Source organism: Carassius carassius, chromosome 28, assembly GCF_963082965.1.
Source record: "Carassius carassius chromosome 28, fCarCar2.1, whole genome shotgun sequence".
In the NCBI taxonomy this organism is placed as follows: Eukaryota; Metazoa; Chordata; class Actinopteri; order Cypriniformes; family Cyprinidae; genus Carassius; species Carassius carassius.
The window spans coordinates 1,177,299-1,194,798 of NC_081782.1; the positions used below are offsets into that span (position 1 = coordinate 1,177,299).

At 34.6% G+C, this 17,500-nt stretch overlaps 1 protein-coding gene across 2 annotated transcripts in view; it reads right to left on the reverse strand.

The window, feature by feature from the left end:
* The window catches only part of LOC132107660 (solute carrier family 12 member 9-like), a 52,760-nt gene that overhangs the window by 24,851 nt on the left and 10,409 nt on the right, over nucleotides 1-17,500 (reverse strand). For both annotated transcript variants that reach the window (XM_059513775.1, XM_059513776.1), the window contains 4 exons: nucleotides 17,024-17,329; nucleotides 14,079-14,186; nucleotides 11,968-12,079; nucleotides 135-292 (listed from right to left, as the gene is read on the reverse strand). In XM_059513775.1, the coding sequence (XP_059369758.1) occupies nucleotides 135-292; nucleotides 11,968-12,079; nucleotides 14,079-14,186; nucleotides 17,024-17,329 (684 nt within the window). The remainder of the gene's footprint in view (nucleotides 1-134; nucleotides 293-11,967; nucleotides 12,080-14,078; nucleotides 14,187-17,023; nucleotides 17,330-17,500) is intronic.

Here is a 17,500-nt window from a genome sequence, read left to right on the forward strand (position 1 = left end):
TATAGAGAAAGAGATAGAATTTTATAAAGTTTGGAGGGTAAATATGTTGAAATGTCATGAATACAATAGAAACATCCCAAATGGCATTTTTATATGAACCAATTGATATTTTCTAACTTGTTTGGGAGCCTCACCTAACAGATTGTCTCGGGCCAGAGCGAAGAGGATGCGGGACGCTCCGATCAGGTTACTCATGGCAGCGGAGAGCGTGGACGAATAAACGCCGATCGTCACGAAGGGACGCCAGACGTTAATATCTGTGAGGAAACCGTAATCATTCTGCAGGAGGATCCTGAGAGAAAACACACAAACACAGCGTCCTCTGAGCTTCTGGTTAAACTCTGATACTAATAACATTACACATTATTAAAAAACATATTGTTATACATCTTCTGAGACAAACACTTCTGAATCCAGAGCTTTCAAATGAAACATTTCTGTTACATCAAACACGTTATTAACTTAAACTTACTGTAAAAGCAACATTCCTCATTTTTATTTAGTTTTAACTTCATGTACTAAAATAACTAAAACTTGACCGGAAATAAAAATCAATGAAAATAGACACATTAAAAAAAAATAATAATAATACAGAAGCAAAACCAGACAGTAAAATTATTCAAATAGGAAAAAAAAAAATTATATATATATATATATATATATATATAAAATTTAAAACATTAATTAAAAAAAAGACACTGAAATGACACTGCAGTGCTGTTATTGATAAAAAAAAATATTTTCGATATTTGAAATAAAATACAAATATTAAATTAAAAAAGTAAAAAAACAAAAATATTGAAATGTTGCCTTGGTAACTAAGTGAAATAAATTAGTTTAAGTACTAACATTACTAAAAACATTTTCAGTAACTGAAAAAAAAAATAATATCATTATTAATATTACATGGAACTAATGGTTAAAAAAATTTATATGAAATTATTACATGAAAATAAAGGTTTTTTTAAATAAACATTGATTGAATAACTAAAATAAGATGAAATATTACAAATTACTTTAAGATAAAAAATATATAATTATAATGATGACAAAAGCACAAAAACAACATCAACACGAACTGAAAATATAAAAATAAATGTATTTATTTATTTAATTTAATTTCTTTTATTTAAATGGCAATCAACATGATGTCACAGAGCGCAAACAGAAAGAGTTTATCCAAAAACAGCCATCATTTCCTCAAGATCTTGACGTTCGTTCTTCTGCGCAGAACAAAAAATATCATTGAGCCCCATTGAGTTTAACTGCATTGACACTTTCTCTAAATATCTCTTTTGTGGTGAACTGTACAGCTTTGAATGACACGAGGGAGAGAAAATGATGAAATTAAACAAATCAGATAATAAAGTCTGTCATCAGAAAAGAAGAGAAGAATGAAGGGACTCTTTTCTCTTGGTCTGTGTGGTTACTCGTTCAGCTCCAGCAGGTTTAATAGCATCGTCTCAGCTCTTTTAACTGTTATACAGATCTCAACACACAATTATTCCAGCTCTTTGTCTCTCTCACACACACACACACACAGTTAACAAGTCTGTATGAAATAGAGAACGTCAATCGTCCGCCCGTCCGTGCGCTCCAGATCTTTAATGAGGTATTAATTGTGCTGACAGGAGCTGAATGAATGTAAATACTGACAGGTGCAAACAAACACAGCTATTAGAAGAGCAGAACGAGAGACAGACGTGTCATTTTCATCCTCGCTATCGATCGGCTCGCGCTGGAGCTGGACGAAGATTATTGGTCTCTACGACGAGAATGAGATGAATTCTGATGGCTGGAAAATAAACCAAATAAGAGACGCTCTAATAAAGGAGTTCAGAGGAGCTTAATTTACCAAATCCAATCATTAGTCATTAGTGAACTAGTTTACAGCAGTAATTAAGAGAGAAAGTTATGAAAAAACATCCATCCATCACACACAAACCCGTTTTATCTTGCTAAACACACAGGCTAAATAAGAAGAAAGAAAATAATGCAACACAGGGAGTGTGAATATTAAATTCATGTTCAGATCACGCATTAAAACAGCAATTAAAACAAAAGTAAAAAATTAAATTAAATTAAATTAAATTAAATTAAATTAAATTAAATTAAATTAAATTAAATTAAATTAAATTAAATTAAAAATAAAATAAAATAAAATAAAATATGAAGCCTTTTTTTGTACTGTGACATTTTTTTCTGGACAATAATAAAGCAAAACAAATACTCTAAAATTATTTTTATTAAAAATAAAACAGCATAAATAAAAGGCTGCTGTGATACTTTTGAAAAAAATTAAATCCAATATCTATTATTTTTTGCTTTGCAATATTAAAAATTAAAATGCATTTAATTGTCAATTAATGTTGCAATACAAAAACGGTGCTAAAAACAGACAGAAACTATAAATTTATTTTTATTCTTTTTTTTTCAGCAACCGAAACCTTCGTGTAGCAACTCATTAATTCAATAATGCGTCAATTAAGGGCTGTTATTGTTAATTAAGCTAAAACCATAAAATATTTTTAATTACATGAAACAAAATAAATATTAAGTGAAATAGATAATATATTTAAAATAATAATGATTTGATTATGAATTTAACAAATATAATATAAAATGTATTAAATAACTTATTACATAACTAACTAACAAAAAACTTTTATGCAAATGTTATGCAAATGAGCCAAGCAGCCATGTGATAATAGGAATGAGGATAACAGTGCTAATGTGACCAGTTAGTCCTGTAACACTTCATGCAAGTGCATAACAAATAATTGCTTCAGAATGCAACCTACGGCCTGTCCCTCTGATCTCTACTACTACGCTCTCTATTCCAGTTGGTCTCTGGAACTGCAAGTCTGCAGTTAACAAAGCAGACTTCATTTCTTCTATTGCTGTTCATTCTGGTCTCAACCTCATGGCACTGACAGAGACTTGGATCAAACCTGAAGATACTGCCACCCCTGCAGCCCTCTCCACTAATTTCACTTGTTCCCACACTCCTCGTACCACTGGGAGGGGTGGAGGGACAGGTCTCCTTATATCCAAAGAATGGAAATTTGATCTTCAGCAATCACCTACAGGTACTGGTTCATTTGAATCACATGCCATTACTGTAACCCACCCTGTTAAAATCCACTTTGTGGTCATTTATCGTCCCCCAGGTCAATTGGGAAACTTCTTGGAGGAGTTGGATGTGCTGCTATCAAACTTTCCTGAAGATGGTACTCCTCTGGTACTGCTTGGTGACTTCAACATCCACCTAGATAAACCCCAGGCTGCTGACTTCAAAACTCTGCTCACCTCATTTGATCTCAAGCTAGTGTCTACTACAGCGACTCACAAATCAGGCAATCAACTGGACGTTATCTACACGCGCTGTTGCTCTGTGGACAACTCTTCAGTTGCTCCACTGCACACCTCAGACCACTTCCTCATTACTGCTAACCTAGCACTTACTCCTGAAGCGGCTCACACTCCAACGCAGGTCACCTTTCGACGGAACCTACGCTCACTCTCTCCATCTCTCCTATCATCTGTGGTTTCATCCTCGCTTCCTGCACTCTCTCAGTTCTCTGCTCTGGACACGAACAGCGCTACGGACATTCTTTGCTCCACTTTAACATCTTGCTTGGACAACTTTTGCCCACTGTTGTCTAGACCAGCACGCACTGCCCCATCTGCCCCCTGGCTGTCCTAGGTTCTCCGTGAACATCGCTCTAAACTCAGGGCTGCAGAGAGGAAATGGCAGAAATCAAGAAACTCTACAGACCTTAGTGTGCATCAGTCTCTCCTCTCTTCCTTCTCTGCAAATGTCTTCACGGCTAAAACATCCTACTACCACAACAAAATTAACAGCTGTTGTGACGCTCGGACACTCTTCAAGACTTTCTCTTTTCTTAATCCGCCGCCACCACCTCCTCCATCGACTTTTACAGCGGACGACTTTGCAGTTTTCTTCACAAATAAAACAAGAACCATCAGCGGCCAATTCTCCACACCGCAGACTGAGGACAACTTCACAATGACCGACGCACACTCTTTCTCCTCCTTCTCCTCACTCTCAGAGATGGACGTCTCCTGTCCAATCATCCTACTACTTGTCCACTTGATCCGATCCCCACACACCTCCTTCAAGCGATCTCTTCTTCAATCATACCTTCGCTTACTCACGTTATCAACTCCTCTCTTCAGTCTGGAACATTTCCCTCAGCATTCAAGCAGGCTCGGGTAAGCCCACTGCTCAAGAAACCATCTCTAAATCCAGCGCTTCTTGAAAACTACAGACCGGTATCCCTTCTTCCATTCATTGCAAAGACACTTGAGCGAGCTGTGTTCAACCAGTTTTCTATGTTCCTTGTACAGAACAACCTCCTGGACAGCAACCAATCTGGCTTCAAAAGTGGCCACTCAACTGAGACTGCTCTGCTCTCGGTTACTGAAGCCCTGCGACTAGCAAGAGCAGCTTCAAAATCCTCGGTACTCATCTTACTGGACCTTTCTGCTACTTTTGACACTGTTAATCACCAGATTCTCCTGTCCACCCTCAGAAAGAATGGCATCTCTGGAACTGCACTCCTGTGGGTTAAGTCCTACCTCTCTGACAGATCCTTCAGTGTGTCTTGGAGGGGTGATGTTTCAAAGTCACACCACCTTGCTACTGGGGTTCCTCAAGGCTCAGTACTTGGACCACTTCTCTTCTCCATCTACATGACGTCATTAGGATCTGTCATTCAGAAGCATGGCTTTTCTTATCACTGCTACGCTGATGACACCCAACTCTACCTCTCATTCCAACCAGATGACCCGACGATAACTGCTCGCATTTCAGCCTGTCTGAGTGACATTTCTAGCTGGATGAATGACCATCACCTTCAGCTTAACCTTACGAAGACAGAACTCCTGGTGATTCCAGCTAACCCAGTGCTTCATCACAACTTCTCTATACAGCTGGGCTCATCAACCATTACTCCTTCGAGGACAGCTAGAAACCTAGGAGTTGTGATGGATCATCAGTTAAGCTTCACAGACCACATTGCTACAACGACCCGGTCCTGCAGGTTTGCCTTATACAACATTAGGAAGATTAGACCCTTCCTGTCAGAGCAAGCAACCAAACTTCTTGTCCAAGCTCTTGTTCTCTCCAGACTGGACTATTGTAATGCTCTCCTGGCTCTTCCTGCATGTACTGTCAAGCCTCTGCAATTGATCCAGAATGCAGCAGCAAGGGTTGTCTTCAATGAGCCAAAAAAAGCTCACGTTACTCCTCTCCTCATCAGGTTACACTGGCTACCAGTAGCTGCTCGCATCAAATTCAAGGTACTGATGCTAGCCTACAAGATGACCACTGGCACGGCACCAACATACCTAAATTCACTGGTTAAATCTTATGTGCCCTCCAGAAGTTTGCGCTCTGCAAGTGAACGACGCCTTGTGGTACCATCCCAAAGAAGTTCAAAATCACTCTCACGGACCTTTTCCTGGACTGTGCCCAGCTGGTGGAATGACCTCCCAATCTCAATTCGTCTTTACTCATTTTCAAGAAACATCTAAAGACTCATCTTTTTCGCCTGCACTTAACCAACTAACACTAGCACTTTTCCTTTTCTTGTCTTTTAATTTTATAAAAAATAAAAAATAAACTACCTATGCGTTCTATACTAGACTAATTGAGACTTGTCATGGCACTTGTATACTGTTGTTGTTCTCTTGTTGACCTGACTGCTTCTATTGTTCTCATTTGTAAGTCGCTTTGGAAAAAAAGCGTCTGCTAAATGATTAAATGTAAATGTAAATGTAAATGCAACTATGCGAGTACACACTGCATTCTGCAGAGTGCACTACAGCGGACCTGTTCTGCAGGAAGTGCATCACGTCTGTGATCATATGTTCAATGCTACGGTCAGATGTGGCATGCATCAATAACATCAGGTCAGAGTAAAGCGAGCCGTGACCTCCATCGAGTGTGTGAACAGCAGGCCAGAGAAAGTGAGAAACGGCTGTCAAGTTAAACGCTCCTCTGAGACGAGAGAGCAGGATCATTAAAAACGATCGATAGCTAACAAGCACCGTTCACATCCCTCCATCTCCATCACACCTCCGTCTCTATCACTCCATCCGTCTCCAACAATCAGCAGAAACGCCTTCAAACACTCCAGATGATGCTCAAAAGAGCATTTATTCCCACAAAACTGAAAACAAGGGCTCATCTAGGGTTATTATACTTAACTAAAACCACAAAAATAATGAAAAACAATATAGGCATATTTAAAAACAACAAAAACAAATAATAATAATTAAAAAAAAAAATCACAAACAAATACTAAAATTAATTATTAAACAAAATGTAAAATTTACCTGAAAGCAGAATATATATATATATATATATATATATATATATATATATATATATATATATATATATATATATAAAATCTGATTCAAAATATTAACAAAAAGATCCTAGATCATAAAAAAAATACTCTGGATCTGACAACAAAAAAAAGTATCATTACATTATTACCATTAAATTATCGTTTAATTCTAACATTATGCATTAATCATGATACAATAAGCAATAACATATTATAAATGTTATTCTATTATATACAAATGTTATGTAAAGTAACTTAATCAGAGCTGTTTTAAATAATAATGATCCCTCTTATATTTATTTACACACATATATGTATATATATATATATATATATATATATATATATATATATATATATATATATATATTAGGGGTGTAACGGTTCACAAAATTCACGGTTCGGTTCGATACGATACACTGGTGTCACGGTTCGGTTCGGTACGGTTCGGTACATTTTAGATACAGCAAAAAGAAAAAATTGGCAGATAAATTTCCTTGATTTTTAAAAAATGTTTTATTTATTAAAACTTTAAAATTAAAAATTAAAAATTTTTTTTACATTGAACAATGATGGAGCTATTCTTTACCCATCTTCTATGGTGTTTTCTTAGCAGCATACTGTATAAAACAAAAACAGCTCCTATAAAAAAATGAAAATGTTATATTATTGTAGTAGTTATGAACAAATACAAAGATGTAACTTTTTATATGGAACTCTATAACTCTTTATATTGAGTGTGTTTTTACTCAATTGGTTCTCTATAGGGCTTATGTTTTTTGGAACAAAGCAGGAATTACGGTCTGTCTGAAATGGGCTCGTGAAGGAATATTGTAACGGGGCTCAATTACATTAAGCATGTTCTTAAAACCTACGTTTTCCACTACAGAGTGGGCCTTTCACACAGGACGCGGTATGCGCGGCGCTTGCCACTGGGTTCAGCGTTGCCTTTCAGATACAACGCGATTTGCACTGCGCTGCGCTATGGCGTAGGCGGAGTTTTAAAAACTTTTAGCAGGAGCTCTATCATAGTCTGTTGTTCCTTGAATGGAGATATGTCTACATGACACAGCTTTCCTGACGATGTCCCTATACTACCTCAAACTTGTATCGTACAGCTCAGGAAATTCTGACACACACAGTACTGTACTAGCCGTTCATTCATTTTGATTTCCGTGCTTGTTTTGGATCCTATTGGTCGCGCTGGTAATCGTCACAGAGCGCAGCGGCAAAAGTTGAACTATTTTGAACTTTGACCGCGGCGTGCACGCAAATGATGCGCACCGCTACGCTTGCGCTTTTGGTCGACGCAGCAACAAAACGTCCTTGCGCGGAGCAAGCCATTGAGATGAATGGGTTTTATAGCGCAGCGCCGCGCATACCGCGTCCTGTGTGAAAGGCCCATAAAGGCACTCGCTCAATTACAGGGAATCCAAAGTGCACCCAAACACCAGACCTGTTGGTTATTGGAGGATCTTCTATTTCTGCTCTGTTAAAGGCATTAGCCATTTTGCAACGAGCCTTCAGCGTGTATTACTGAGTGAGCGAGCACCTGACTGAGAAGCCTAACATAAACATATAAGTTGGTGTTTTTTTCTTCTTCAGGGGTGTCAGGGGCGTTGCCTGTTACGTCGTTTGGGTTATTGGACTACCTTGTTGAACGCATATCATTATATTTCACAATTTTTTTTTTATTTTCCAAATATAATTAATTAGTCCAACGAACCGTTCGGTCCATAATGCGTACCGCGTACCGAATCGAAAGCCTCGTACCGAACGGTTCAATACGAATACACGTATCGTTACACCCCTAATATATATATATATACATTTTATTTTTTTATTTTTTTAAGTTACAGTTAAAATACTGTTTTAAAGTTTGGGGTCAGAAAGATTTTCCTTTTTTTGCAAGACATTAATACTTTAATTCATCAAGGACACATTAAATTGATCAAAAGTGACAGTAAAGACATTTCTATTGTTACAAAAGATTTCTATTTCAATAATTGCTGTTGATTTAAAAACATTCTATTCATCGAAATGTGTCACGGTTTCCACAAAAATATTGTTAATATTGCTAATAATCAGAAATGTTTCTTGAGCAGTGAAGCACTGAGGACTGGAGCAAAGATGCTGAAATATTCAGGTTCGATCACAGAAATAAAATACATTTTACTATATATTCACATAAGAATACACCTATTTTATATTGTAATAATATTTCTAAATTTTTACTGTTTTTGCTCAAATTAATTCAGCTCATCTTACCGACCCCAACTTCTGAATGGCACAGTATGTAAAGTGCACATGGCTCCTGACTTTTAATATCTGCTCAGCTTTCAGATGTGATGAGGAGTGAGAGAGACTGAGGTCAAAGTTCACCATCTGCAGCAGCGAGATACAGAACCGAAGAAGAAACGGATGAAACACGTTCAGGGGTTTCTCTTTCACAGCGCTGCCACTAAAGATGAATGACAGATTTAAACTAATACAATTAAACACTGCATGAATAAATGAACACAGAGTGTAACTGACTGACAGTCTTGGGAGAAACACACACATGCTTCCTTTCACTATGTGTTTCTCTTTCTGTCACACACATTGCTCGCCTCGGCAACTGCTTTCCAATCATTTATTGTCATCATCATGACGAATCTCTTAAATGAATATGACAACATGAGCTCACACTCACAGCCAACCACAAGAGCTAGACTATTTACTGTGTTTCTGCTACTGTACCTTTAAGACTCCACATGTCATTCTGTATGCAAATGAGCTCCGTTCTGATTGGTTCATATAAAAGGAGTAACATTGATAAGCTGTGGGTTTGTTAACAGTCTCGGATCACACAATTATGGAAGTTTATTTGCACCACAAAATGTTTCCGCCATGGAAAATGAAAATGAAAAGAAAATTGTGAATTTATATATCGTCAACAGACGTTTTTTCCTCAAAAATGCAAGAAAAAAAACGTAAAATTAAACTTAAAATAAACAAATAAAAATGTAAATGTAACAGTTTTTTCAACTCACAATTCTGACAATTTTCTCCTCTGAGAATTCTTAGTATATATTTATATACACACATTATATATCTCAAATTTTCATTTATGCATCTAGCAGACACTTTTATCTAAGCGACTTCTAGTGCATTCAAGCTATACATCTCTTACCAATATGTATCTTACAATTCAGAGTCATAAGATACATTCAAACAGAATTAAAAATATTTAATTTTTCCACAATTCAGAATTTTCTTCTGAGAATTTTAGCTTTATCTCTCGCAATTCTGAATCTTAATCTTTCAAAAAAATGTGTATGATAAAAATTGTAATGAAAAACTCAGAATTGTGAGGCAAAAGTTTACAAATGCCTTATTTATTCATTCAATTATTTTTTTGTGTAGCAGGAATAAGCTTGCATACAGTCATGTTAATGTGATAGCACTCATCTACCCAACATCATAAAGCTGCAAAAGTTCAGAACAAGTCTTTTTTGCTGTTTAACTTCAATAAATACATCTATTCTTCCTCTGCGTAGGATGTCTGGAAACTTTTTTTTGTGTTTTTTTTTACCATCATGCAAAGAATCCTTATTTTAAAAGATCACAGAAAATTTGATTTCTCCAGATGTGACTTTTAAAACTGCTGAATATTTCTCCATAATTCCTGTCATTTTCATCATAAGTCTGTGAGTGTTTTAATGTGGTACTGCCATCTGCTGCTCACTAAAGCACTGCATCCACCTCCACTGACACAAAATGTCTTATTTTCACTTGATTAGCTGAATTAATCTTTAATATAGGACCACCCGCCTCCTCTGTTGTAATGGCAACTGACAGAGGGTCTCCAGTGTTGAGCATTTTGAATGACAGTGATGAGAAGCTGATTGATGGCTTTAATAATAACAAAAACAGGATTTTTAATCTCTAATGCTGATGTAATTTACTTCCTCTAATCAAACCCTAAACCATCTCTTTCTCTCTTTTATCCAGAACAGATAACTCTGCACTTTAAAATCAATCATTACAGACAAGATTGATTAAATCGCTTTAGGGATCTCACTTAAAAATCATATTTTAGGCCTGTATGTAATGATTTACAGACATTAAACAGGCGATTTTTCAAACTTAATGGTGTTTAAAGCAGGCAACTGAAAGTCTTAAAGACCACACACATGCATTTAGTTTTAGAAGTGAGAGCTGCACTTAAATAAGGATAACTATTATTAACAAACTTTAGAACAAAGATTATTTGAAATAAAACAAACATTAAATAAAATAAAATGCATATAAAAAAAACCCTAAACTTATTATTTTTCAGCTAGGCACCATGACAATATTTCTCAATTTTATTTAGTTTAACTTGATGTACTGAAAGGAAAACTCAAATAAAAAATATAAACATATAAGATGTAATATATATGTAAATATATGATACGTAAATACACTTAAACAAAAAACTAATACAAATGACAAAAACACACAATTTCTTAAATGTTAACAAATGAAAATGCCAAATAAACCAAACAGAAGTAATTCAATGAAATTACACTAATGAAAAATATATATAAACTTTTTTTGCTACTTGAAATTAAATAAATGTTAAATAAAATATATAATAAATATTATTCTATTATTATATTTTAGCTAGTCACCGAAGCACATTTTCATTTCATTTAGTTTAACTTTGAAGTACTAAGGTAAACTCAAAACTGAAATAAATAAATCAATGTATGGAAAAACAAAAATGACAGAAAAAAAACCAGAAAATACTAAATAATTGAACTAATTCAAGTAAAATGAAAATCAATATATTCAAACAAAACTATACTAGTATGACAATACTAAAAATAACTCTGATTTAAATGCAGAGGTGAATCATTTAAAATAAAAAGCAGTGTAAGACAGACAAACAAACAAAGACGATTTCATATCTTTCTCTGTCATTTAACAGAAGAACCTTTCTTTCCATAAACCTCCAGTGTCTCTCTCACTCTTTCACACACACACACACACACACACACACACACACACGTCTCTTTCCTCATGCACCTCATGTGAGTCACACGTAATCCAGGCAGCACATGAGACCTATAAAAACACATTTGCATTTACTACATATGTGGCATTTCCAGAATTCTGGCCATCTCAATTACGACAAAACAAAAATGCTTATACACACGAAACAGAGACATTTATTTTAAAATGTCCCTAATTAAAGCATGCAACTACTGACATCCTTTGGAAATTACAAAAATGTGCATTCAAACTAAATTGTGCTTAATTGAATTTAACTGAATGCAGTTAGAATTCTTTCTGTTGGAAATGCCAGGAATGTCATGTGACCTCAATCACACTTCTGCTCACACACACACACACACACACACACACACACAAACACACTGTCCAGCGTTCAGATCCACGTTTAAGTCTTTGTAATCCCCACATCAACTTTGTGCCAAAAACTTCCTGAGGTTTCAACTGTCTAACTTTCACTTCATTTCATCTGTCTGCTTCATTGTATGTGTGTGTGTGTGTGTGTGTGTGTGTGTGTGTGTGTGTGTGTGTGTGTGTGTGTGTGTGTTACCGGTCACAGGTGCAGGAGATCAGTATACTCAGCAGGTTATAGATGATGAAAGTGAAGATGACAGCTGTGATGGTTCCACGAGGAATGGAGTAGCTTGGGTTCTTCAGATCACCTGAAACATACAAACACGACAATACAGTTTACCCTAGAACCTAACACTACAGGTGAATATGTTACAAAACAATTAACTAGTACATTCATCATACTTTCCCAGTTGATTGAGTACATTAAGGATTGCAAACATGTTTTGTATTTCAAAAGTTAAGTTTAAATATGCATAAGGCATGATCTAATTAGATTTTCACTCATTTGCATACATTTCAGGAGAATAGATCTGAACATTGGATAAAGCCAGGTTAAAAATTCTTGTTTGATTTTGTTAGATATTAGAGTTAAAGGTTTGTATAGAGGGGATTTTGGATTTCTCTTTTTATCACTTCAAAAAAGACTGTCAAAAGACAGAAAAAAAAGAAAAAATTCCGCCATGTTTTTAGGAATAAAATGTTATATAAATCAGTGTGAATGATATATGAACAAACCCCTCGGTAAAAACCTTCAGAATATAGATGGTAATAAAACTGTAAGTTTTGGTGTTTGTGAGTGCTGCTGAAGTGGAGAAAAAACTCATTTTATAAAAACGGCATTTTAAAGATATGCATTGTAATTGCAATCTACAGACATAAGTAGATAAAGTACATTTAAAAAAACATGTGAATGATATATGAACAAACCCCTCAGTAAAAACCTTCAGAATATAGATGGTAATAAAACTCTAAGTTTTGGTGTTTGTGAGTGCTGCTGAAGTGAAGAAAAAACTCATTTTATAAAAACGGCATTTAAAGATATGCATTGTAATTGCAATCTACAGACATAAGTAGATAAAGTGCATTTAAAAAACATGTGAATGATATATAAACAAACCCATCAGTAAAAACCTTCAGAATATAGATGGTAATAAAACTGTAAGTTTTGGTGTTTGTGAGTGCTGCTGAAGTGAAGAAAAAACTCATTTTATAAAAACGGCATTTAAAGATATGCATTGTAATTGCAATCTACAGACATAAGTAGATAAAGTGCATTTAAAAAACATGTGAATGATATATAAACAAACCCATCAGTAAAAACCTTCAGAATATAGATGGTAATAAAACTGTAAGTTTTGGTGTTTGTGAGTGCTGCTGAAGTGAAGAAAAAACTCATTTTATAAAAACGGCATTTAAAGATATGCATTGTAATTGCAATCTACAGACATAAGTAGATAAAGTGCATTTAAAAAACATGTGAATGATATATAAACAAACCCATCAGTAAAAACCTTCAGAATATAGATGGTAATAAAACTGTAAGTTTTGGTGTTTGTGAGTGCTGCTGAAGTGAAGAAAAAACTCATTTTATAAAAACGGCATTTAAAGATATGCATTGTAATTGCAATCTACAGACATAAGTAGATAAAGTGCATTTAAAAAACATGTGAATGATATATAAACAAACCCATCAGTAAAAACCTTCAGAATATAGATGGTAATAAAACTGTAAGTTTTGGTGTTTGTGAGTGCTGCTGAAGTGCAGAAAAAACTCTCTAAAGTTATGCACTGGAATTGAAATCTACAGACGCAAATAGATGAAGTGCAATTAAAGCAACACTCAAAAGTTCATTTTGGTTGTTTTCTCTCTACTAGTTTGAAACAGAAAACAGTTGACACTTTCAGGAATTTATTTTTAAAAGAAAAAGTTTTGGGAAGCTTAATAGTGTCTGTGTTGGTGGTGTAATTCATTTATAGCCTATGTTTAGCTTTTTACCTCTGCCAGTATTAACTAAGCTTCAAAATGCATAAAGGTTGTGTTAATTGGTGTAGATTATCATGCTGAATAAAAAAAGTATCATAAAGCTTTAAGCTTATTTTCTGCAATAATCCAAAAGCCAATGGGAAAATCCTGTTGGGTTTTTGTTAAGGGAACCAAATTGGTAAGTCTTCGCAGCATTGCTCCATTATCCACTACTAAACACACTTAACAACCTGCACACAATAATTCAGGCTAACAAACATTTAAAATAAACTAACAAACTACCTTTAAACCACAATAAACAGTCCAGTAAACTCAACACCCACCAGACATGTTGGATCCAGCCATGATTCCAGTGCAGCCATTAAACATCACCGCAAAAACTGTGGCGAAGGACATCATGACTCCGGTGGTGTAGTCCACTACATAGTCAGCTAAACAGACACGGACAGTAGATTAACTGTCTGTGACTTTTGCAACAAAGCATTTGTAATAATAATGATAAAAAGTACATTTACATTTATGCATTTAGCAGTTTATTCAAAGCCACTAACAAAAGAGGAACAAAAGCAACACGCAGAAGAGCCAGCAATATTTGTGATATACAATGCAAAGTTTATTAGGTAACTAAAATAAAAAGCAAATTACAGAAGAGGAGAAATGCAGGGAACAACAAGAGATTTTATTTTTAAACGTATTTATAGTAACATATATCTGTAAACTTTAGTTAAAAGAGATATGGAAGAGAAAGTATGAACTAACAATGAACAATACATCAGTGGTTATAATCTTAGCAAATGTTAACGTCATTAAATAAAAAATAAAAGATTTTGTCTAAAATCAAATTAATATTTGAGAACATGGGAAAAAAAAATATTTTATTTATAAAGTATTTTATTAACATTAACAAAGATTATTTAATGCTATTATTAATTAATAATATTTATTAGCTACATATACTTTAGGAATAAGATTAGGGTTTGATTTAGGGAAAGTTATTTTTGCATAATCTACTGGTAATGTTGTAGTAATGTTATAATATAAAATTAATATTACTAATATTATTTGCTCCCTGTGGGTTTATTTTTCATATATTAAATTCATATTAAATATACTTTTATATATATATATATATATAAAATTTTATATTATATATCTATATTATGCGTCTTAATATATTAAATATTTTTTTTAGTATGCTTTTTATTGAAGTTTCAAAGATTTTTACTTAATATTTGTTCTTTCTTTCTTTTTTTTCAAATTAATTATTTTAATTGCACATTTTTATGCTTCATTTCATTTTCAACTTTTCACCAACGCAATTTGGTAAGACCTCATGTTACTAAATTAAAAACAAAAACAAAAAAAATATTTCTCTACAAAAGTGATGCTAGTCTTTAGCTTCACAACTTTAATAGTGACACTAATATGAGAACGCAGATCTAGTGCCATGTTACTAAAAACATGCTTGAGTTTGAATTAACTCGCTGGTTTTAGTTACTGTAGCTTATGAAAATGTGCATTTTACACGTGTGACATTCGGCTCCGTTAATCATGAAGCTGATTAATCAATATCATGTTAATTAGGGGTGTAACAATTCACTCGTTTTCTCGATGCATCGATTACAAACCCTGTCGATTCATATGCATCGATCTTGAAACATGATTTTTGAATCGTGAATCGCCGATCTCGGACAGTAATCAATTCAAAATGCTAAGAATCGAATGAATCCCGATTTCTATAGCGATTCAATACTTTCAAAATGTATACACATTAAATTACTACGCACGAATTAATGGAGACCTTGAAGATTGTTTGTGAATCGTGCCTCTTATCTGTCCTTCACGCGCTCCACTGTTTACCGCCTGAGACTGTCACAGGATTGCGCTCGCGCTCCGTTCGTCTCTGACGCAGCTGACGTGTGATCTATAGGACTCGTGGCCAGTAATGCTAACGTGAAGTAGTTTTACTTTTCTGTAGTTTGTCAATGGCTCTCTGCATCTTACAGACGGAGTTACCGGAGCCGTCGACAGCTGTGTTTATTGCATGCACGGAGCAGAAATGTAAGTGCCTAAATCATTTGCACAGATCCATTGAATGATAAATGTGTTTAAACAATGCGGATTAACCGAATATACGAAGGAAACTTTTAAAATTAACCACAGCATTAACAACGACCTTGAAATAAGAGCATGAGATTTATCTGATAATATGCATGAAAGTAGCCTAGCGTTTGTTTCATTAGCAAACAGACATCTGGCGCGAGATGAAGACGTTTTCACACTGAAAGAGAAGCGATCTCGCTCTCATAGACGTGCCAGGCTATATCTGCAGATAAACTGAATAAAAGCAGAATGAACTGATGAAACTAAAAAAAAACCCACAAACAATTTATGAATGATGCAGTGCTAATTGACATTTATTACAGTACATAAACTATAAAGTATATTTTCTACCTTATTCTGTGCAGAAAATTAAAAAAATTGCTAATTAAATGTAGCCTAGTATATAAAACAATCATAAAATTGCCATTAGGAAAAAAATATCGATTACAAATGATTGATTATTGTCCAGCAGTGTATTTGATTTATTACAGCTAATTAAAAGTAATTAAAAAAGCAGATAATTCCTTGTAAAAAATAATAATAATAATAATAATAATAATAATTATTATTATTATTATATAGGCTACATACATAAAATGATTGTATTTGACATTTCTGTCACTTCTGAAATTATGGCTACGCCCCTGGTGTGACAAAATATTAGCTTATACATAATACTCTTTAAGCTCTTTTTTAAAAACTTGGCTTACATACATTTTTACGTATGCCATGTCGCATCATTAAACTAGCATTTAACAATGGAAAGAAAAGTTTTTTTTTTTTATAACCTATGGTTCTCTAACCATAAATGCTACTGTAATTTGCCCCTGACTGAGCTTTTAAAGAATTTAGTAGAAGCATTTAAATAATCCCATGAATGCACTTAAAGAATGCAGAATCGAATCGTTATAATCGAATCGAATCGAATTTAATTGTGAATCGAATCTAATTGAATCGTTCAAAAATCGTTCTTGAATCGAATCGAAAACCTATGAATCGTAATCGAATCGAATCGCTGCCTTGCCAAAGATTCACAGCCCTATTTGCATCTGTTTCTTCATTAAGGAAGTGGCCTTTGATCTTTTACAGAAGTGTGTCCCATTCCTCTGTTCTCATACATGATACGAAACTCTGAAATTTGGTTACAAACCATAACGTCTCTCACCTTGCACGTTTCCCAACAGCGTGTCTAACTTGAAGCCGGTGAAGTTGGCGCTCGTTGGGCCGAGTGAGGCGTTTCTTTGGCCAGGTAGTTGGACGGTTCGAAACGGCACTGCAAAGAAACTGATAAAGATGGTCCCTAAAACCACCATGACGATGATGAAGATGAGGAAGGTGGCTTTAGCATAGATATGAGCCCCGACCAGACACACCAACACACACAGCAGCAGAATCACTGTCCCGTACAGCAGAGACCACCAGTAACCAATCGGCAGAGCCTCGTATCGAGAGCCAGTCAGTGACGAGCCGTCTGAGACACAACATAAAAATACTCATAAAAATTAATCTAGTTCAAATAAAGTGACACTTTAATAATGAAATCTAATTTAATTAATTTTAAATAAATAATAAATATTTGTATTAATGTATTTATTCAAGAGCAAGTATAGCCATTAATGCTGGAATATAATGTATTTTTTAA